Genomic DNA, 17,734 nt, shown 5'->3' with positions numbered 1-17,734 from the left:
CGCGCATTCCTGGCACCGGCACGGCCCTCACTGCCATGGCAGTGCCGGTGCCCACGGAGGGATGCATCCGTGCCGCCCCGGCAAGGGTTAACGGCTTTCTCTCTTGCATGCAGCTGATTTAATTTTGGTCTGGTTTGCATAGCTGATTTGGTGGCTGCAACACCTTGGCTGGTGTGGTAAAGAAACGGCGGGGGGGGGGGGTATTTTTAGCTGCTCTGGGCTTGAGCTGGGCAGCCCCGAGCAGCCCTGCGGTAGCATCCGACCCCAGCATCCCATCGTGGGCACCCTGGGGGGGACGGGCACATCCAGCCCATGCCACACACTGAAGCCTTCGGCATGAGCAGCAGAGGATTTGCAGGATTAAGGTTTTTGCCTTTTTTTTTTTTTTTTTTTTTTTTTTTTGTGGTTGCAATCCTGGTTTAAGAAGAAGAAACAAACCCCAGAAGCTAACAGCAGCCCAAGCTGCGACGCTTGTTAGCCTGGACTGAATAAACCGTGGTGCGGCGTGAGACAGAGCAGCTTCAGCCCCAGCCCCAGAGAGGGGCTCGCTCCCCAGCTGGATCCGACACCGGCACGTTTTCCCATCCTCTTCCCTCCTTGCAGCAGAGCTGGGAGCTTCCCAGCCTTGCTGCCGCGTGTAGTTGCCCACACGGGTCCTTCGCCCCCAGAGCGGCTGCGTTTCGACCCAAACGGAGGGAGGAAATCACAGCGGGCGGCGGGGGCAGGGGGGGGAGTTTTTCTGAGCCCTTTTGGAAATCCCTGCGGCTTCCTCTGGGGTCTCAGCCCTTGCTCGTACGGCAGCAAAAATTCGAGGAAGACCATGAATCACTCGCAGGAAGCTTTGCATCGCTTGTCCCACGCTGCTCGTGGGACCGTGACACCCTGTCCTGCACCGGGGACGTGGCTGCCCCGTCCCTTGTCACCTACCTTATTTGCTCGGGGCCACCCAAACGGCAGCACCCAGAGCTGTGGCGTTGGTGTGAGCTCGGCTTTCCGGAGCCGCGTATGCACGTGTGTATGGCTGCGCGGGTGCATGGCTGCATGAGCATGTGGATGTTCACGGGTGCATGTGTTGGTGGGTGCGTGTGTGCGGGTGCTTGGGTGCATGGGGGGGGCTGTGCACATGCACACACACACACACACAGACACATCTGTGCACGCCCCCAGATGTGCACACATGTGCACGCACACACACACACACACACACACGTACACCCATGCACACGCACGTGCCGCCCCAGCCAGGCTCTGCGCATCCCGGTGCCAGCCAGGTGGCAGAGGAATCAGTCTCTCCGCTCCTCCGACTAATTAACATAAATTGACACTGACTAATTAACCGTCCCAGCTCATTAGAGCCCGGATGCCGCACCACTGGGAACAGCAGGCAGCCGAGCTCTTGCTGTTGAAGCACCGTGGCCACATTCTGCCCCGCGCCAGGCACCGGCCACCCCTGATCCCCCCCCCCCGGGACTATCCCCAACCCTGTCCCCATCCCTGTCCCCATCCCACGGCCCTTGCCAAGGCTGCTAGCAGCGATAATGAGATTGGTTCCTAATCCACTTATTCCTGGCTGGCGCAGAGGGCTGGTAACAGCCTGCTTCCAAGGCCCAGCATGCAGTGAACCCCCCACCCCGGCCCCCCCAGCCGCCCCGGGGTCTGGGGGAGAAAATCCTGATGGTCTTGGCCAAGAAGCCGTGGGGCAGTGAGTGATGCTGGGGAGGGGGTGAAATGTATGTAAGGACCGCCGAGGGAGGGTGGCATCATCCCTGCTCCATCCCTGCAGGGAGGGTTGAATCTGGAAGGGGAGGTGACACCGCCAGTGTCACTGGCCCTGGGGAGCAGCAGCGATAAGCAAACCTTGCGTCAGCTGAGAATGGAGATTAAAAACCCTTCCCAGTCCTCACCCTCTGGGGTGACCGGGGCGGGGCGGGGGGGGGGGCTGCTTTAGAGGCAGGTCACCCCAGCTCTGCAGTTCTGCAAGGAAGAAGGAAAAGGAAATTTTTTTGCTTCCCTGTTTGCTAAGGGCTCTGGCATGGCTGCCTGGGAAGCGGGGGGCCCCCGTACAGGTCTCATCCTGCCGCCGCACCCCGTGCCCTCCGCCGGCACCCGCCACCCCGGGGCCTGCCGGTGCATGTCGTTCCCCACCGGCTGACTCGGGGCTAAGTCACGGTTCCGCACGCCCGACCGGTTTTGGGGAGACCCTTGGGCTCAGCGTGGGAAGAGCCTGACCTCAGCAGCAGCGCAGCACAGAGCTGGGACCGGCACCCTTGTCTCCCAAAAACAAGGAGGGGGGCTTTGCACTGGGTGTGGAGGGGGGGAGATCGATATTCCTGGAAAGCTCTTGCTCGTTCCCACCGGCCGAAGGCAGCCCTGTGTGCAATCCCTGCCGCCCCGGCGCAGTGGATTAAAAACTAGGTCAGCGGTAGATCCCCAAAAGTGATTGCAATCGGGGAATTGCCGCTCCCTGGGGGAGACTTGCTGCGTTCGATACCTTTATCGCTGAGCTGGAAGAAAACGGCTGGTGAAACGCAGACCCCCTGAAATCCCCCAACTGAGCCGGGTCGCTCCGGCAGCACCATGGGGGCCAGGTCCCACGCAGAAACCCCCAAGGAGGGCACAGGGTCCCCGGGGGAGCTGTTGGGGACACAGGGCCAGGTCCCCCCATCCGAGGATCGGGAAAGAGGAATAGGGAAGATGAACGGTGCCGGCACGGCGGGGGAAACTGGGAACGCTCGGTGCATGGAAGCGGGGATGTGCGTGGGATGGATGTGGGGCCGGGGAGGAGGCTGAGCGGCTTCGGCAGCCCCAGCGGGCAGGAAACGGGGCGGCAGCGCGGGATGGAGCAGGAAGGCAGCCGGCGGCCCCGGGGTTGGCGGAAAAACAGCGGAAAAGCTCGGGGCCACGGTGGTGGTGGCGGTGGGAGGAAGCCCGATCCGGCAAGGGACTGCCCTGATGCAACGTGTATCCCACGGGGGTACCGAGGCTGTGCCTGGGCACCGCGAGAATGGGCACCGGCCGTGCCTGCGGTGGGACCGAAACTTCCCTCGATGCCGGGAAAGGGCCTTTCCCGGGTGAGACTTCGGCTGCAAATGCCTCTTTGCCGCCCTTGGGGGGTTGCAGGCCGTGGCGTGCCCGCGCGGCAGCCGCACGCCGGGACTTGCAGCCTCCTGCCGCAGCGTGGGAGATCCTGCAACCGGCTTTGCACCGCTGTCGGCCGGGGACACAAACTGGCGTGTCTGTGCCGGGGACAGGACCCCCGGGACCCCCCCCTGCGGTGGCCGGTGAGGCGGTGCTGCTGCCCACGGGTCTCTTGGCTGGGGTCTGATCGAGGCACCCAGTCCCTTGGGGGTGTAGGGGTGGTTTGGGGGGTATTTATGGCCCCTTGGACCTCCAGGAGGGCTCAGGGGTGCTCAGCCAGCACAGTGCCCGGGCTGGGGCCACCGCAGAGCCTGACACCCACCCAGGAGGGTGGGTGACCTGCCCGGCTCTCTGCCTGCATCCCCCTCATTCCCATCTTTGGGAAATGTCCCGGCACCCTCCGAAGTCTTCATTCACCACATTTCAGTCCTCAAGTGTTTTCATCCCGGCTTGCTGGGGTTATTTAGCGATGCTGCAGGGAGGGGATGTGCCCTTAGCCGTGCCCACGTGGCGGGGGGGTCTCAGCCCAGTGACCCCCCCAGTGCGGTGCAAAGTGGGCTGGAGCGGTGGGAGCTGCCGTCCCTCCGGCTGTCGGTTCAGCAGCGGAGCAGAGGCTGAAGCTGTTAAATATTTATAGCTGCTGTTAGAGCTGGTTGGGTAAAATGGCAGGGGAAATGGAGGGGGGGGGACAACGACGACGGGACGGTTCTGCTCCCCTGCGGTCCATCTGGCCCCCACGCTGCTCCGTGCAGTGTAGTCGCCATCTGCTCCCCGTGGGGGCTGCTGCCTGCCCCCACCCGGGACCAAACAGCAGTACGGCGGGGCTGGGGGGTGCCGGAGGTGTTGTCTCTGCTCCGTTGCACAAGTGTAATGAGTTTAGCGGTCTCGGGTGATGAGCAGAGGACCGGGAGAGGCTGGGCGCGCAGCCCCATGTTTGCTCACCCTGTCTCCTTGGGTCCCCACCGTAGACTTGTTCAGATAAGAAAATGAGGGCGCGTGTGTGTGTGTGTGTAATTGCTAACGAGGATGTGCATATGCTAATTCAGGGCTGCCAATTACGGCAGGTCTCGGGACCGGGCCTCGTGGGCCGTGTCCTGCCCCGGTTTTGGCCAGGTGAGCCCCGGGCAAGGTCAGGCAGCGGTGGGGGCAGCGGTAGCCGGCTCAGCTCGTCTTGGCTCAGCATCTCCTGGATTTGGGTGCCCAGGCCCCACAGAGACCCCCATGGCTCTGGGTCTGGGGGACAGCGGGGCCTGGGGTGCTGCTCGGGGGTCCCTGGCCCCCAGACCCCATCCCGGGGGAGCAGGGATGCTGGCAGGACGGGCACTGGGAGGATGCTCCCACCACCCTCCCTGTGATTCTTTTTTTTTCCTCCTCTTGATCTGACACAAAACCTGCCCCGGTGTGAGACGGCAGCGGGTGAACGAACCCTTAATTAGCTACTTTAGGGATTTGGCTTTATTAATGGCATAAATGATTATTAAGGATGAATTAAAGCTACCGGCCTCCAGATAAAGGATGACATGGCCCAGCTGGGATTACCCGCATGCATCGCATGCCTAGACTGGGGACCATCGGCTTCGTGGGGCGCTCCTGTCGTCCCCCCCCCCGACTCCCCTGCCCCAGTCCCCACATCAGCAGCTGCTGGATGCTGGATTTGGCAGTGCGTCAACCAGGGACAGGCTGTTGTTTTCAGGGGGATGAGGAGGAGCTGGGGGGGGGAGTCGGTGCTCCCGATGGGGTCTTGCTGCTGCAGGGCTCACCCAGCAACCTGGGACCCCCCCTGTGACCCCCCTATCAGGGTCCTGAGGGGCACCAACACCACCTCTGCGTTGCCGCTGGAAGGTGGCAGCGGCTTTGCCTACTGCATCGGGGGGAGAAAACGGGCATTTTTGCAGGCTCAAGTGTGAAACCTGTGCCGGCTGTTCCTGTCCCCCCCACCACACTGGGGGCAGAAGCTCGGCGGGGTGCCCGCGTGGGGCAGGTTTGTGGGTCGGGGGCTGCCGGCAACCCCCGTGCTTGCAGCGTCCGTCCTCCATCTGTACTGAGCTGGGGTGGGACCAGCTGGGAACGAGCTGGGATGGAGGTCCTGGGATGTGAGCAGCACATGTGGCCTCCCAGGAATGTCACGATGGGCTTTTCGGGGAAAACAGCCACTTCCCATCAGCTGCATCCGCTGGGAAGCAGTGACGGGATTCCCGGTAGGCAGGGGGACGCTGAAGCTTATCCCCTGCGCACGTGCCCCATTTTGGGTCTGCGCAAGGGAGGGCTCAGTCATGCCCCCAGCAGTGCTGAGCCCCATGGAGGGTGTTTCTGCCTGGCTTTTTGCTCCGTGACCCACCAACACGGCCATTATTCTGGGGTCCCATGCTTGGGGGTACCCTCGGATGGGTCCCCAGCACCCGCTGCCCTCCTGGCTCGGGGATCCCACCGCAATGCCAGCCGGCTTCTCCCTGGCAGCTGCCCGGTCCCGCTTGGCACAGGCAGGATGACTGCCGAGCTCGTTAGGCGCAGGTGTGGGATTAGCCATAATTGCCGGCACTTTGATGTCCGTAACCTCCTCCCCGAGGGATACTCGTTACCTGCAGCAAACCTGCGCCTGGCATCTGGCTGCTAATCCTGGGATTAGCGGGTGCGAGGAGGGCGGCAGATGGAGCCCGGCCAGGCTGGGACCCCCGGGATGCAGCGCTGCCCGCGGGCCGGGCACCCTTTGGGTTGTCCGGGACCCCTGGGGTCACCAAAGCAGCTGGGTCCCCAGTGAAACCACCTCCAAGGACTATCCGGCTGCTCCCAGGGGAATTCCCACCCGGGATGTCCCCTGGGTCATCAACCCCTCTGGGGCCCCTGGGAAAGCCCCTGTGCTGTCAGCTGATTCAAGGGAACTGGGAAGCATCCCCTGCTTCCCAAGACAGCCCTTCCCAGTTGCAGGAAGAGTCTTTTCTGGGAATCCAGTAACCTCCATGTCTGGGCCATGTCCCTGCAAAGAAGGAGGGGGTGCAGGCACCCTTCGGGGCTGGGAGGCTCTGCCCAAATTGCTGGACCCGGAGGAACCTCTAAGCCCTCCCGGGCATGACTGGGAGCCCAAAAATTGCAGCCAGGGTGGCTGCAGCTGGGCCAGGCCCAGTCGGGCTACTCCGCAAGGGGATGGGCTTCGTCACCCCAGGGCTGCCCGCTCAGCCTGGCTTCCTCTTGCCCCCCCAAAATCTCAGCAGGGTGCTCACGCTAGGCAAAGGGAGGGGTGGAAGGAGAGAAGGAAATCTCCAGTCTCCAGCTCCAAGTCTCCATCTTGAGCCCAGTACAAAGCCGGCTCCCTCCTCCTCTGTGCGCCGGCACTGGGCCCGGCCGGGCAGGGGGAGGAAAGTGGGGGGGTCCTGGCAGGAGCTGTGGGTCGGGGGGGGGGGGGGGGGGGTTGGAGGGTGTCTCTGCTCCCCCCACCTCCCAGCCAGGCACCCCCTTCCCCTCCCCGTTTCGTGGGCCGAGCACCCCGTGGCTGCGTGCTAACCTCAGGGTCCCCATTCAATGGGAGGAAGGAAATCCTCATCCTCGGGAAAGGCTGGACACGACTGTTTCCTCCCGCCGCGGTGAGGAGGGGGCCCGGGCACAGGCACACCCGCCCACGGCGCCCCGACATCACCCCCCCATCCCGTTCCCCTCTCCCCCCCCCCCCCCCCCATCCCAGTTAGCAATCCCATCCAGAAACTGGATCTGGCCCTGGCTGGGGCAATAGGAGAACCAGGGGACAGGCTGGGGGGGGGGTCTCTCCATCTCCCCCCCAACCACCCAGGACCAGCCGGGGGGGTCCTTGGGGTGGTGGGGGGGAGTTTCGTGCAGGTTTCCCACGCCAGCAAAGCACCTCTGCCCTTCCCCGTGTGCAGGTGGGAGTCTCCGTCCCCGTCCGGTGCTGTCACGGGTGGGGGGGGACGACTGCGTGGGGGGGGGGGGGGTTGGACAGTCCCGCAGGGGTCCCCCCCCACCCCCAGGTTCTCCTTCCTCTTCCTCACCGTGCCCTTCGCCCTGCTGACACGCAGGGGTTGATAACAAACCGGCGAGTGGGGGCTTTGCTCCCGGTGGCCTTTGGCCCCACCGTGACATTTTGGGGAGGGGGGACGGACACGGATACGCGAGACGGACTCTTGGCGCTGACTGTGTGATTCTGCCGGGCACCGAGACCCCCGTGCCGTGTCCGGGGTCACCTCGGTGCCGTGTCCGGGTATGGAATCCTATGTGTGTGTCCGTGTGTCGTCCCCCCCCCGCTTCCCGGTGCACCGGGACGATGCTGCTGCCGACCCGGAGGGCTGCAGGGATTTTCGGTCCTGTCGGTGTCCCCACCCCAGCTCCCGGTCCGGTCGGGTGTTTGATCTCCGGTTTCATTGGCAATAATCACCCCGGGGTGGGGAAGGGAATAGAGGTCCCGTAGGCCGGCACGCGCCGGGGCTGCACCGGTACCGAGCAACCGGGAGCGGGACCGCGCGCGCTCCGGGCGCCCCCTGGCGGCGGCGGTGGCCGCAACAGAACAAAGACCGAATCCGGTACCGGTACCGGCGGGGAGCCCCATCAAGGGCAGGGGGCGGCCGAACCTGGACCCGGTCATAGCGGCGGGCACGGCCGGTGTCCCCACGGGCAGCGGGGGTCCCCAGCCCCGAGTCAGCCGGGTGCTGAGCTGCGGCCCTTCCTCTTCCTCCTCCTCCTCCTCCTCCTCCTCCTCTTCTTCCTCCTCGCCCGGGTGATGTCACCCTGCTCATCCTCCCTGAGCAGACCTGACGGGCAGGTTGGGCTGGAGAGGCGGCAATGTGGGGGGGGGGAACACCCAACCCACTCATGGAAAGGCAAAGTGGGAGCAGCTGGAGCTCCCCACCATGGCTGTCCCCCCCCACCCCATCCCTTCACGACCTCAAACCATCACCTGCGTGGGCTGCAAGCGAGGGGTTGCAGCAATTCCGGCACAGGAATTTAAAAATCATTACAGTGAAAAAATGCAGCCCTCCCCGCCAGCCACAGAGCATCAGCGGGTGCTGCGGGACGTCCTTCGCAGTTCCCCGGAAAGGATGGGATCAGGGCTCACCCCCTTATAAAGGAACCCAGACTGGAAGTCGTGAGCTCTAACATACCTGTAGTTCTCATCTTCCCACTCAGTGCCCAGCCGGAGCTCCGACTGCAGCAGAAGCAGCAGTGTTTGCACCTCTCAAAACTAAGCACCGTCGTTAATAAATCACTCCTCTCAAATACAAGCAGGAGGAGGCCTTCTCGGGGGATTTTACCAGACAACAAACACACAAACAACTGTTGGGAGTAAAAAAATATGTTTTTTCCTTTTAATTACATCAGTTATCAAAGAAAAAAAGCAGTGGTAACAAAAATACAAAGCTCTGAGGGTTTGTTGTTTTGTTTGTTTTGTAATAAGCTGAGCATCAGTGCAATTGTTTTAATTTAACTTCTGCTCTGAGTCTCTGCTGGCAGAATATGAGTAGGCTTTGCCCAGCACCAGACGGTCACGCAGCAGCTTGAAGAAGGCGTAGTAATTACTGAAGAGGATCAGAGCCAGCGAGATAGTCTGGTGCCACTTCTCTGAAGAAATCAGCGAGTAAAGCTGGTAGAAGATGACGGCTCCTTCCAGCAGAATCAGGATGTTGAGGATTCTCAGTGGTTTGCTGAAAAAGAACTGCAGGAGAGACCACAATAAGGCACCGAGCAAGGTCAGACCCTTCGGGATGTGTTTTTGACAGGATGTGTGAGGCAGAGGCTGGTGAGGGTTCCTCTGGGATTCCCCTCTGGAGACACAACATCCACCCGTGAATGGCTCTGCAGGATTTGCAGGGGCCAGAGTCACCCTCTTGGCAGCACCGATGGGAGACGCGGGACTAATGTGAAACGCTGTACGGAACCCTGCGTGTTCCACCGCCCTGGCACACCCCATGGGCAGCTCTCCTGCTCGCAGAGCCAGCTCAGGCAGTCTGAGGTGTTCAGGAGAGGACTGTGACCCTGCCGAGGCTCTTACGCCTCCGTCCCCAGAAAGGAGATGTGATCTTACGTGAAAGCGGAAGTGCGAGACGTCAGAGGGCACCGCCACGTTGTAATGACCCACAGCTTTGTACACATTCTTGCTGTGTTTCACCAACACTCCCTGTGGCCACATGCACTCCTCTGTCCACCTGCAGGAAACAAGCAGAGAGCTCTTATTTCCACCTCTGCAGCTGAAGGGGGGGGTGGTCCTGCTGCCTTCCCACCATCAGCTAGGATAATGAACGAGCTGCTTCCGCAGTGTTGGCCACAGTAGGAAGCTGCCGTCATTTGCGAGGGCAGAGTTTGGCCCACCGAGGCATGTAACAACGGCAGTGACAAACGGCAGTTACCTGTGGCCAGAAGCAGCAGGCACCTTGCCAAAAATCAGATCTGCTTGCCGCACTCAGAAGTGGACAGTACAGATAGTGTCTGTAAGCTGTCAGGTGTGTCAGCCGACAGCTCTGCTTTTATTTTTCTTTCTCTTTGTTTTTTTTAAGCAACAAGAGGAGGAGGAAGGGTGACTGGAAAGCTGAGCTTCCCATCTAGCATCTGTTCAGGCCAAGAGGCATGCCAGCTAAGAGAAAACTCCAGCCCCAGCCCCAGGAGAGAGTTCCTTACTGATGCTGCAGCACATTGGAGCAGAGAGCTGGATCGACCTTCTGCCAGCAGCCCAGGTGCGCTGCAGCTTTATGGAGCAGGTCACAGTAGCGTGCAGGTAAGAGGTACTGCATCAGGATCACCGATGTGCTGATGGAAACCAGAAGGAAGAGCTCACACGACCAACGTTTGTCATAGTACTGAGTGTTCTGTGGGGGGAGAAGAAGAATGTGTGACAACGTGTTTGGACAACTTCACCCAACAAAGCCATCAAAACACAAAGCACTCAGGCAGGTAAAATGAGGGCTTTTCACGTAGCTATTAATCCCACTTGAAAAAGAAGCGCCCATATAGGATGGCTGCTGTACAACTCCCGAACACACCACTCGAAACATTTACGCTATCATCACCCATCACCAAAACCAGGGAGATAGCTCCTGATGCTCCCCTAGCTCAGCTGACAATGGGCTCAGCCCTCAGGAGAAGGGGACTTGGGCTCATCCCTGAGGTCTGACAGATTTACTACAAGACATATGTCTCACTGTACAACATATTAGTAACTTAAGTAAAACAGCTAAGAATCCTAATAAAGTCCACCCTCCTTCATACTGCCTCCCTTATTAAAGTCAATCCCCTTGTCCTGGAGCTCTGTCCTCACAGAAGGTCAGTGTGCGAAGGAATGGTCAGCCTGGAGTCCTTCTAGCTTCACAGGGAAGCAGAACGAAGACACCGCTCCCTAACAGATGGATGCACACTCTCATGAACGGTCAGAATACAGGACAATATTGTCCTCTGTTATCTGGAGTTTAAGCAAAGCTAAACCTCGATGGTTGCGCTTCTTACTTTTCCCAAGGCCTCTGTAAATGGGTTTGATACAGCCACCTGTGCACACAGACCAGCCCTCTGACCGACTTCTCCCATGTTCCAGTTAAGCAACAAGCAAGAACCAGGCCTCCTCCGTAACCCAGTGTCCATCTCCCCACAATCTTCCCCAGCCAGTCCCACACCTGGAGAAGCAGCGTCTCAAGAGCAGTGGTGGCCCTTGCTCACCTTCACAAACCAGACAGGCACGAAGGCCACGTAGTAGGCACTGAGCATGGAGCTCACCAGCACCTCTTTCATCCGCCAGTTAAAGTCCATTTTCAGGTATTCCACCTCATTGCGGATGAGATCTGGGGAGAGGCAGCAGGCGTGAGTGGGCATGGCTTCCATGCCATACATCTGTCGAGTGTGCTGCTTCCAGGTTTCCTTTAGGACAGTCAGGTAGTCTCGGCTCCTGGAGTTCACCTCGCCGGTCTCTCTGGGACCAATGTTGGCCACCTGGGAGAAGAGGCCCGTCTTCCGAAAGTCACAGTTCAGTTGAAGGAAGGGAATGTACATGCCAAACCTGAAGCAGCACAGTGCAGAAAAGTGGTTACTTTTCTTACGAGCTCCCTGTGCAATGCCTTTGCTGGCAGCAGATCACCATTACAATCGCACGCCCCTCCTAAATGGCTTCTAGTACCTATATAAATTCCGGGAAAGAGCTTCACTAATCTGATCTCAAACACAAGCACGAAGTCTCAGATCTTTATGAGATGCTTCCTCCTGCATCTACCAGAGAGAAGGGAGCTATTTCCACTACTTGACTGGAAATAGAACTGGCTTCCTTTTGTTAGTTAACACGAAGCAGGGAAGCTGTTTGATTTGCTCCACCTGGCAGAGGCACCTAAGAATGAAGGTAAACTGAAGACATGGGTTCTTCGAATACCATGAGAAAAGCATACACTCCTCTTCAGAGGACACGAGCAATCTAATAATTAATGCTTACATTAAAGCTGGCATACGGGTAAATGTTAAAGGCATGCCCTGCCACCAAGAAGAAATGTGACACAGCAAGAGGGAAAAGGGTAGTTTAAGTTCTGTTACTAGGTAATCGAGTGCTTATTTACTTTCAGGCTTCATTTCAACTGAGCAACACCCATTGCACTGAAGCAACACTAGAAATCACACACAAGTGACAGAAGAAGATACTTACGGGTAACACAGGAACAGGAGATTAAGGAAAGAGTAGGTTCTGAAAAGGTGAATTATTGATCGACACAAACTCCAGCCTGTGCCAGTGAGAACAGCAAACCGAGTGATCACCAGGAAAATAGAGCGTGGCAGGGAGACTTTGCCGCTCTGTGAAGCCTGCAGGGAGAGAAGAAAGAGCTGGGCAGAGGGGACACTAATTCACTCTTCCAAGAGGAAGCAAACGGTAAATGTACAGCACTCGATCTGTAAAATCAAGTTCATATGCATGAAGGAAGAGCTAGTGAAAGGCTCTGTTTGACTGCCACCAGGAAGGGGAAGCCTTCTCTAGGCTGGAATCTGGACTCTTCAAAACCCAGCGCCTCAATCCTCAACCTGGAGTGAGGAGAGCTCTCGGCTTTTTGTTAAGGTCTGGTAGTTATTGGTGTGACCAGCCCACTCTCCTGGACCTGCTCATCACAGAAAGCTTCTGCAGTCTGCAGAAACTTATGCTGGTTCCTCCTTGCAGAAAGCTAGGGTAATTAAGAGAACAGGAAAAGAGCCAAATACTGTTCTTCACAAGGAAGAAAGCAGAATTACTACAGGCTAGTTGAGACCGTAGTTCAGAAAGAATCACAGAAGGACAGAGAGAGTCATGAGCAATGGTTTGAGGCGCTCATTTCTGTTCTCTGTTCTTCCCATTAGAAACTACGCCTAGGTTTCTGGCTTGGACATAGCAAAGACTTCTTCAGAAAAGGACAGAAGAGCTTGGAACTGCAAAAGGGACACACAGTTTTACATTTCGCCTGAGAGGAAAGAACCGTTCTGAGATCTGCTTGGGGATTTTACCTCCTTCACAATAGCACCGATCAGCCGGCGTGCCAGGACGATTGTTGTCACTGTCAGCACGTTGAAGTCGATAAGATGAAAGTTCTGTGGTGACAAAAACAAAATGATTCCACTTTCCATCAGGCAGGAGAAACCCACATTCAACAGAGAATCTCCCAAGTTATTTTCTTCTCCTCAGACTCTCTCTTCCAAGATCAGAAAGAGAATGCCAAGCAGACAGCCAGCGCCCAAAATTTGCCAGATAAGAGTCACATAAGCAACCCTGCAGGGCTGTACAGTCACACGTAGGTTGCATCAAACATATATAGAAAACTCTGTCTAACGACCCAAGAGACAGTCTGTGAATATCACCCGACAGCAGCTGTCCTTTGGTGCTTACCAATGATGTGTGCGAAGGTGGATGGGAGGGTGGGTACCACCACACGGTTTTGTAGATGTTGATGTAGTGGACAAACAGAGCAACGAGATGACAGAAGAAGAGCTGAAGTTCGAACAGCACACTCCTCTCCACAGGCAGCTCTGGGATCTTACAGTGCCGGAGGGGGACGACTGTCTGAGTTGCCAAAGGTGGGCTGGAAAGGCCTGTACCTGAACCGCTCCTACCAAGGTAAACCAAAAGCCAGCAGTCACTTCCGTGAGATAAAGACAGCGCGGTCCTCCAGCCCACACACTCAGACTGTAGAAGTCAGTGGTCTAATATTGACTGAGAAACCTAAGCTGACTATCATGGTCAACGGCTGCCACAAACCAGAAGTGTCAGCACCCCGAAGATGTCTAGGACAAATGTTACAGGCAGATGTGAGCAGGAATTTGCCCAGCGAAAGCAATATTTGGAACCAGGCCAGTCTACAGCACCAGGTCATTTGATATTAAATCCCTTGTGTTGAGTCAGGTTTAAAGGCCGTGGCTGTGTTTTGCTATTCAAGGGGCAACCAGTGGCCCTCTTAATTAATTGGAAGCTTTTAGGCCTCGAGTTGCTATTTACATTTCTAAGAGTGCTTGAACATGAAATACAGAGCAATTATACACAAGCCCTTTCTCATTCTCCAACTTCTATTCAACTACGGAGGAAAAACAAGTTTAGCCAGAGGTGCATATTCCTGTGTGAGCACGCACACAATCCCAGACAGCAACCCTTTTAATCAAAGGGAAGGGAATTAATATATACTAGATATATCTCTCCTGATTTGCAATCTCTAAATAACAACAGTCAAAGGAATCTGGGTGTGGGTTTCAAAGGAACTACAGAGCACAAACTCCTATTGAAAATCCCAAAACGAAACCACAGAAGTCTCAAGAGTGTGACTGTAGAAAGACTTCTAGCCCAGGGGTGGACACAGGTGGATCAGTCCACGCTTCTTAAAACAGAAGGCTGACAGCCTAAGATAAGGCTAGGTGTGAGGGGAAAACTTTAGGAACTCGAGCTGTCTCTCTGAAATCCCCAGATTCCCAAGCTGACAAGACCGATTCAGCCTGTCAGGATTAATAAATCCACCAATAAACTCTGCTCCTGTACACAGAACAAGAGTTCCTGTCCTGGTCCTCTAGAAAAGGGCTTTAAATGTGAACACAAAGCCTTTTCTGCTTTGAACAGACACACGAGACCTAAGGGTGCTCTTGCAAGAGCAGCAACAAGGCTCTCGTATGCATAAAGCACTTTGGGACTCCTCGGCCTGGACCGCCACGTAGGTGATGGGTATCAGAGGATATGGCTACAGAGACAAACCACTTGGAGGTAAGCTGGGGCGTGGATTTGTACTGCATTACCTACTTGCGATAAGAACCTTTGTGCATGCTCTCACAGCAAAGTATGTACGCGGTGGATTGCTCCACCTTCTGTGGCCTTGCAATAACTTGTTTGAATAACTGTATCCCTATAAATTTCTTGGCCTAGGGCCATAAGCAGGGAGTATGTTAAGACAGATCTAATATTTTCTTTGCAGAAAGTTCATAAGGCACCTCCTGCTTACGCATTGCTGTCGGTGCTCCGCTTCTTCCTCCCCTCTACCTCAGTTGCAGAAATGCAACCAACCAGCTAGGCTAGAACCTGAAAAAACCCCCGCAGCCTACACATCACCTGACCTAGCTAAACTCTACCCCAGAAATGCCTCACCTGACATAAACTTCAGGGCATAAGAGACACAACAACCTGAACTCCAGAGTCAGGCCTTGGAAAAAAACTTGTCTCTATTCTTACTTTCCATTCAATGGTCACTAAAGGCTTTTGAACACTCCTAGAAGTCTGTCATGGTCTGATAAAGCACTTCACAGTCTCAGGCAAATTAGAAGCCACCTATCCCAATTACAACACGTAGCATGGACCCTGCCACATATAGGAAAAGGATTTCAGCTAGACACCGGGAGTTAACAAATCGCTGAGCCACAAGAAAACCAGCAGTGTGTCAGATGGGGAGATACAGGTGGCCTCACAACTGCCTCAGAGAGGAGCAGCAGGCCTGGCTAGATGGGAAGACGTGGAGAGCCAGACGTACCTGGTGCGTGAGCGCACACCCGTGACGGAGGAACTCGTGGAATGGCCGGAGCCGCCAGCGGCCCCGGGTTCACAGAGGGGATTTCGGCAGTAGGACGTACGGTTAGGGCCCCGCCTTCCCCCTGCCATAACAACAGAGGGTGCGGAGGGCTGTTCTTCCAGGTGGCTTCTCTGCTGTTCACTGCGTGATTATGTCTTCAGTCCTTAAAACTGAAAGGAAAAGATTTATAATCAAGGCTCATCTGCTCACCACGCCCCTGGTGACCAACAGGAACCGATCACTCGCACTGCTAGCTTGCAGCACAAAGGAGGATAATGCAACTTTGTTCAACCCTTTTCTACAACTCCTGTATTTGCCACAGGCTATAGATGCGGCCCCTGATAGCTCCTGACACTCCTAGGACATGCAGCAGCTTGTTGAGGTGCTGTGAATGCATTGAGAGTCTAAAGCCTAAAGTACGCAGGCTTCCATCGGAGCAAGAAGCAGCATTTCATGCCTCTCTCCCAACCCAAGGCAGTTTACAAGGAATTTAATCTGCATCACTGTGGCATTATCCCTGTTTTACAGGCAGAGCAATATACTTACTGAGATGCTAAACAATTTGCCCAAAGGATTCAGTAAATTGGGGATGTTACCTAGATCCCCTTTTGCCCAATTTTGTGCTGGAATAAAAAGGTTCACAGCTCTTTTAAAGGGACACTGCAAAGGCACACAAACCAGCTTTTTCCTTGTTTTGCTCCTTTAAGATGGGAAAAAAAATAACTAGCATTTTTGGGGCATTTGTTGTGGTAGTACGTTTGCATGGCACAGAGCTCAACGGGATGTTAGCCTAAAGTTAGCTTTTCTAGTGCTTGCTTGCCACGGTGTAAACAATAGCAATAATGCCAAGTTTTTAAAAATCTTCTCTAGATCCTGTTTAACCTTAGGAGAACCTATACAACTTAGAGAAAGGACAGGGTAGTAATACACCATTTAGAAGTGAAATCTGAGCTGTGAAGAAACTCGGATCAGGTCATATCAATTGCTTAACGTTTCTTTTTCTGATTGTTAATTTCCAGTTTGCATCACTTAGCAATTAGCTGGAGTAAAACAAAAATTGCTGAAGGCTTAGAGACTGCTCTTAAACAAGTTTTAAAGCTTAGGCTAAGCTCCAGAGTCCTCCAGCAAACTGCTGTACTAGTCCCAGACAATGAGGAACTGGGCTCAGGGGGGCTGCGCCTGGGGCTAGACCCCAGAAAAGCAAAGATATCCCGAGATGGGTGCCCATCACACAGACTGCTGTACTAGTCCCAGACAATGAGGAACTGGGCTCAGGGGGGCTGCGCCTGGGGCTAGACCCCAGAAAAGCAAAGATATCCCGAGATGGGTGCCCATCACACAGGCCAGTGGGGCACAGAGCTGGCTGTAGCGCTGGGGGAACTGGGGGGACACAGAGCAAAAGGTGGAAACCCTGGTATGTGCCATGGCACACAGAGCCCTTGTGACCTGGGGACACAGAATAACTGCTGGTGAACAGGAGAGGCTGTGCACAGGGACCCCCCCAGGATAGAACATGTGGGCTAGGGGCGGCACCAGATTGACAGGACCTTGGGGGGAGATGAAGACAGCAGGTTTGAGGCCCAGGACACCATGGCAAGAGAGTCTGTGAGGGAAAAGAGGTAGGATCAAAGTGTTGGGCCTGGGAAGAAAGCTGGGGAGCCTGGGGGGGGGCACACTTGGGAGCAACAGGAGTGCAGTTCAGGGGCTGTAGGGGCTCTGGGAGCTCAGATGGGGGCTCTGAAGGAGCAGTGGAGGCCGTGAGGGCACAGCCCAGGGGCTGTGGGGGTCTACAGAGGCGCAAGCAGGAGCCACAAACATTCCAGGGGCGCAGGCGGAGGCTACAGGGGAGAACTGGGAAATCTGGGGGCACGAGTGGGGACTACAGAGGAGCAGTAAGGGCTCTGGGGCACAGGCTGGGGCTGTAAGGGGGTGATGGGGGCTATAAAGGCCCTTGGGGTGCAGGCCAGGGCTGTAGGGGAGCTACAAGACGGCCGCAGGCTCGCAGGACTCCACCGGGGTACAAGAAACCTTCAGAGGAGCATTAGGGGCTAATGGCGGGGGGACTCCAGGAGCACGCACCGAGGCTGCAGGGAGGACCGGGGATCTAGGGCAGCTCCGGGCCGCCCTGGAGGCTCCGGGCCAGGCCGCGGCCCGGGAGCCGCCCCCCTCACAGCGGCGGCGGCGGGGCGGAGCCAGCTGTGGGCTCTCCAGAGCCCCGCCCGCCGCTCGGCCCTCTCCCCCAGCTCCCGGCTCGCCGTCGCCGCTCCCCCCTTTCCCAATTCCCGTACCCGTCCGCCTCCCCTCCTCCCCGGGTCCCGGGTCCGTCCCGCCACTCGGTCCCCCTCACCCATCTCCGGCCGCCGCACAGCCTGCGCCGGGCACAATATGGCGGGCGGGGCCGGCGGCGCGATGGCGGCCGGCAGCGGACAATCCTCCTGCGGGGCGCCGGGTGCGCTCCGCCCCGCCTCCCCGCGGCCACGCCCCCCCCTCGCCCCCGCCCACCGGAGCAGGCACCGAAGCAGTTCGGGCATTTTGAGGTACGGCTGGAACCCCCATCGCCCCCCCCCTCTCCCCCCGCTTTAACAAACCTCCCCCGACTTCATCCTCCCGTAAACGGCAACTCTGCAGCA

At 56.9% G+C, this 17,734-nt stretch overlaps 1 protein-coding gene across 2 annotated transcripts; it reads right to left on the bottom strand.

Annotated features, from left to right (window-relative positions):
* Nucleotides 1–8,418: 8,418 nt before the first annotated feature.
* Nucleotides 8,419–17,552, bottom strand: TMEM39B (transmembrane protein 39B). Of its 2 annotated transcripts, none has more exons than XM_049820853.1 (9): nt 17,452–17,552; nt 15,066–15,274; nt 12,953–13,172; nt 12,574–12,657; nt 11,750–11,904; nt 10,783–11,119; nt 9,754–9,941; nt 9,164–9,284; nt 8,419–8,794 (listed from the first exon to the last, which is right to left on the bottom strand). In XM_049820853.1, exons 2-9 carry the CDS (start codon nt 15,191–15,193, stop codon nt 8,558–8,560), a joined length of 1,470 nt encoding a protein of 489 aa, XP_049676810.1. In that variant the 5' UTR covers nt 15,194–15,274; nt 17,452–17,552; the 3' UTR covers nt 8,419–8,557. The 2 variants fall into 2 exon arrangements, with proteins under 2 accessions (XP_049676810.1, XP_049676811.1); XM_049820854.1 differs by having other exon boundaries at nt 17,393–17,547.
* Between the last annotated feature and the right edge of the window lie 182 nt (nt 17,553–17,734).

This window comes from Accipiter gentilis, chromosome 17, assembly GCF_929443795.1.
Source record: "Accipiter gentilis chromosome 17, bAccGen1.1, whole genome shotgun sequence".
Classification (NCBI taxonomy): domain Eukaryota; kingdom Metazoa; phylum Chordata; class Aves; order Accipitriformes; family Accipitridae; genus Astur; species Astur gentilis.
Note: the sequence above shows the minus strand (reverse complement) of the source record. Positions and strands in the feature narration are given on the sequence as shown.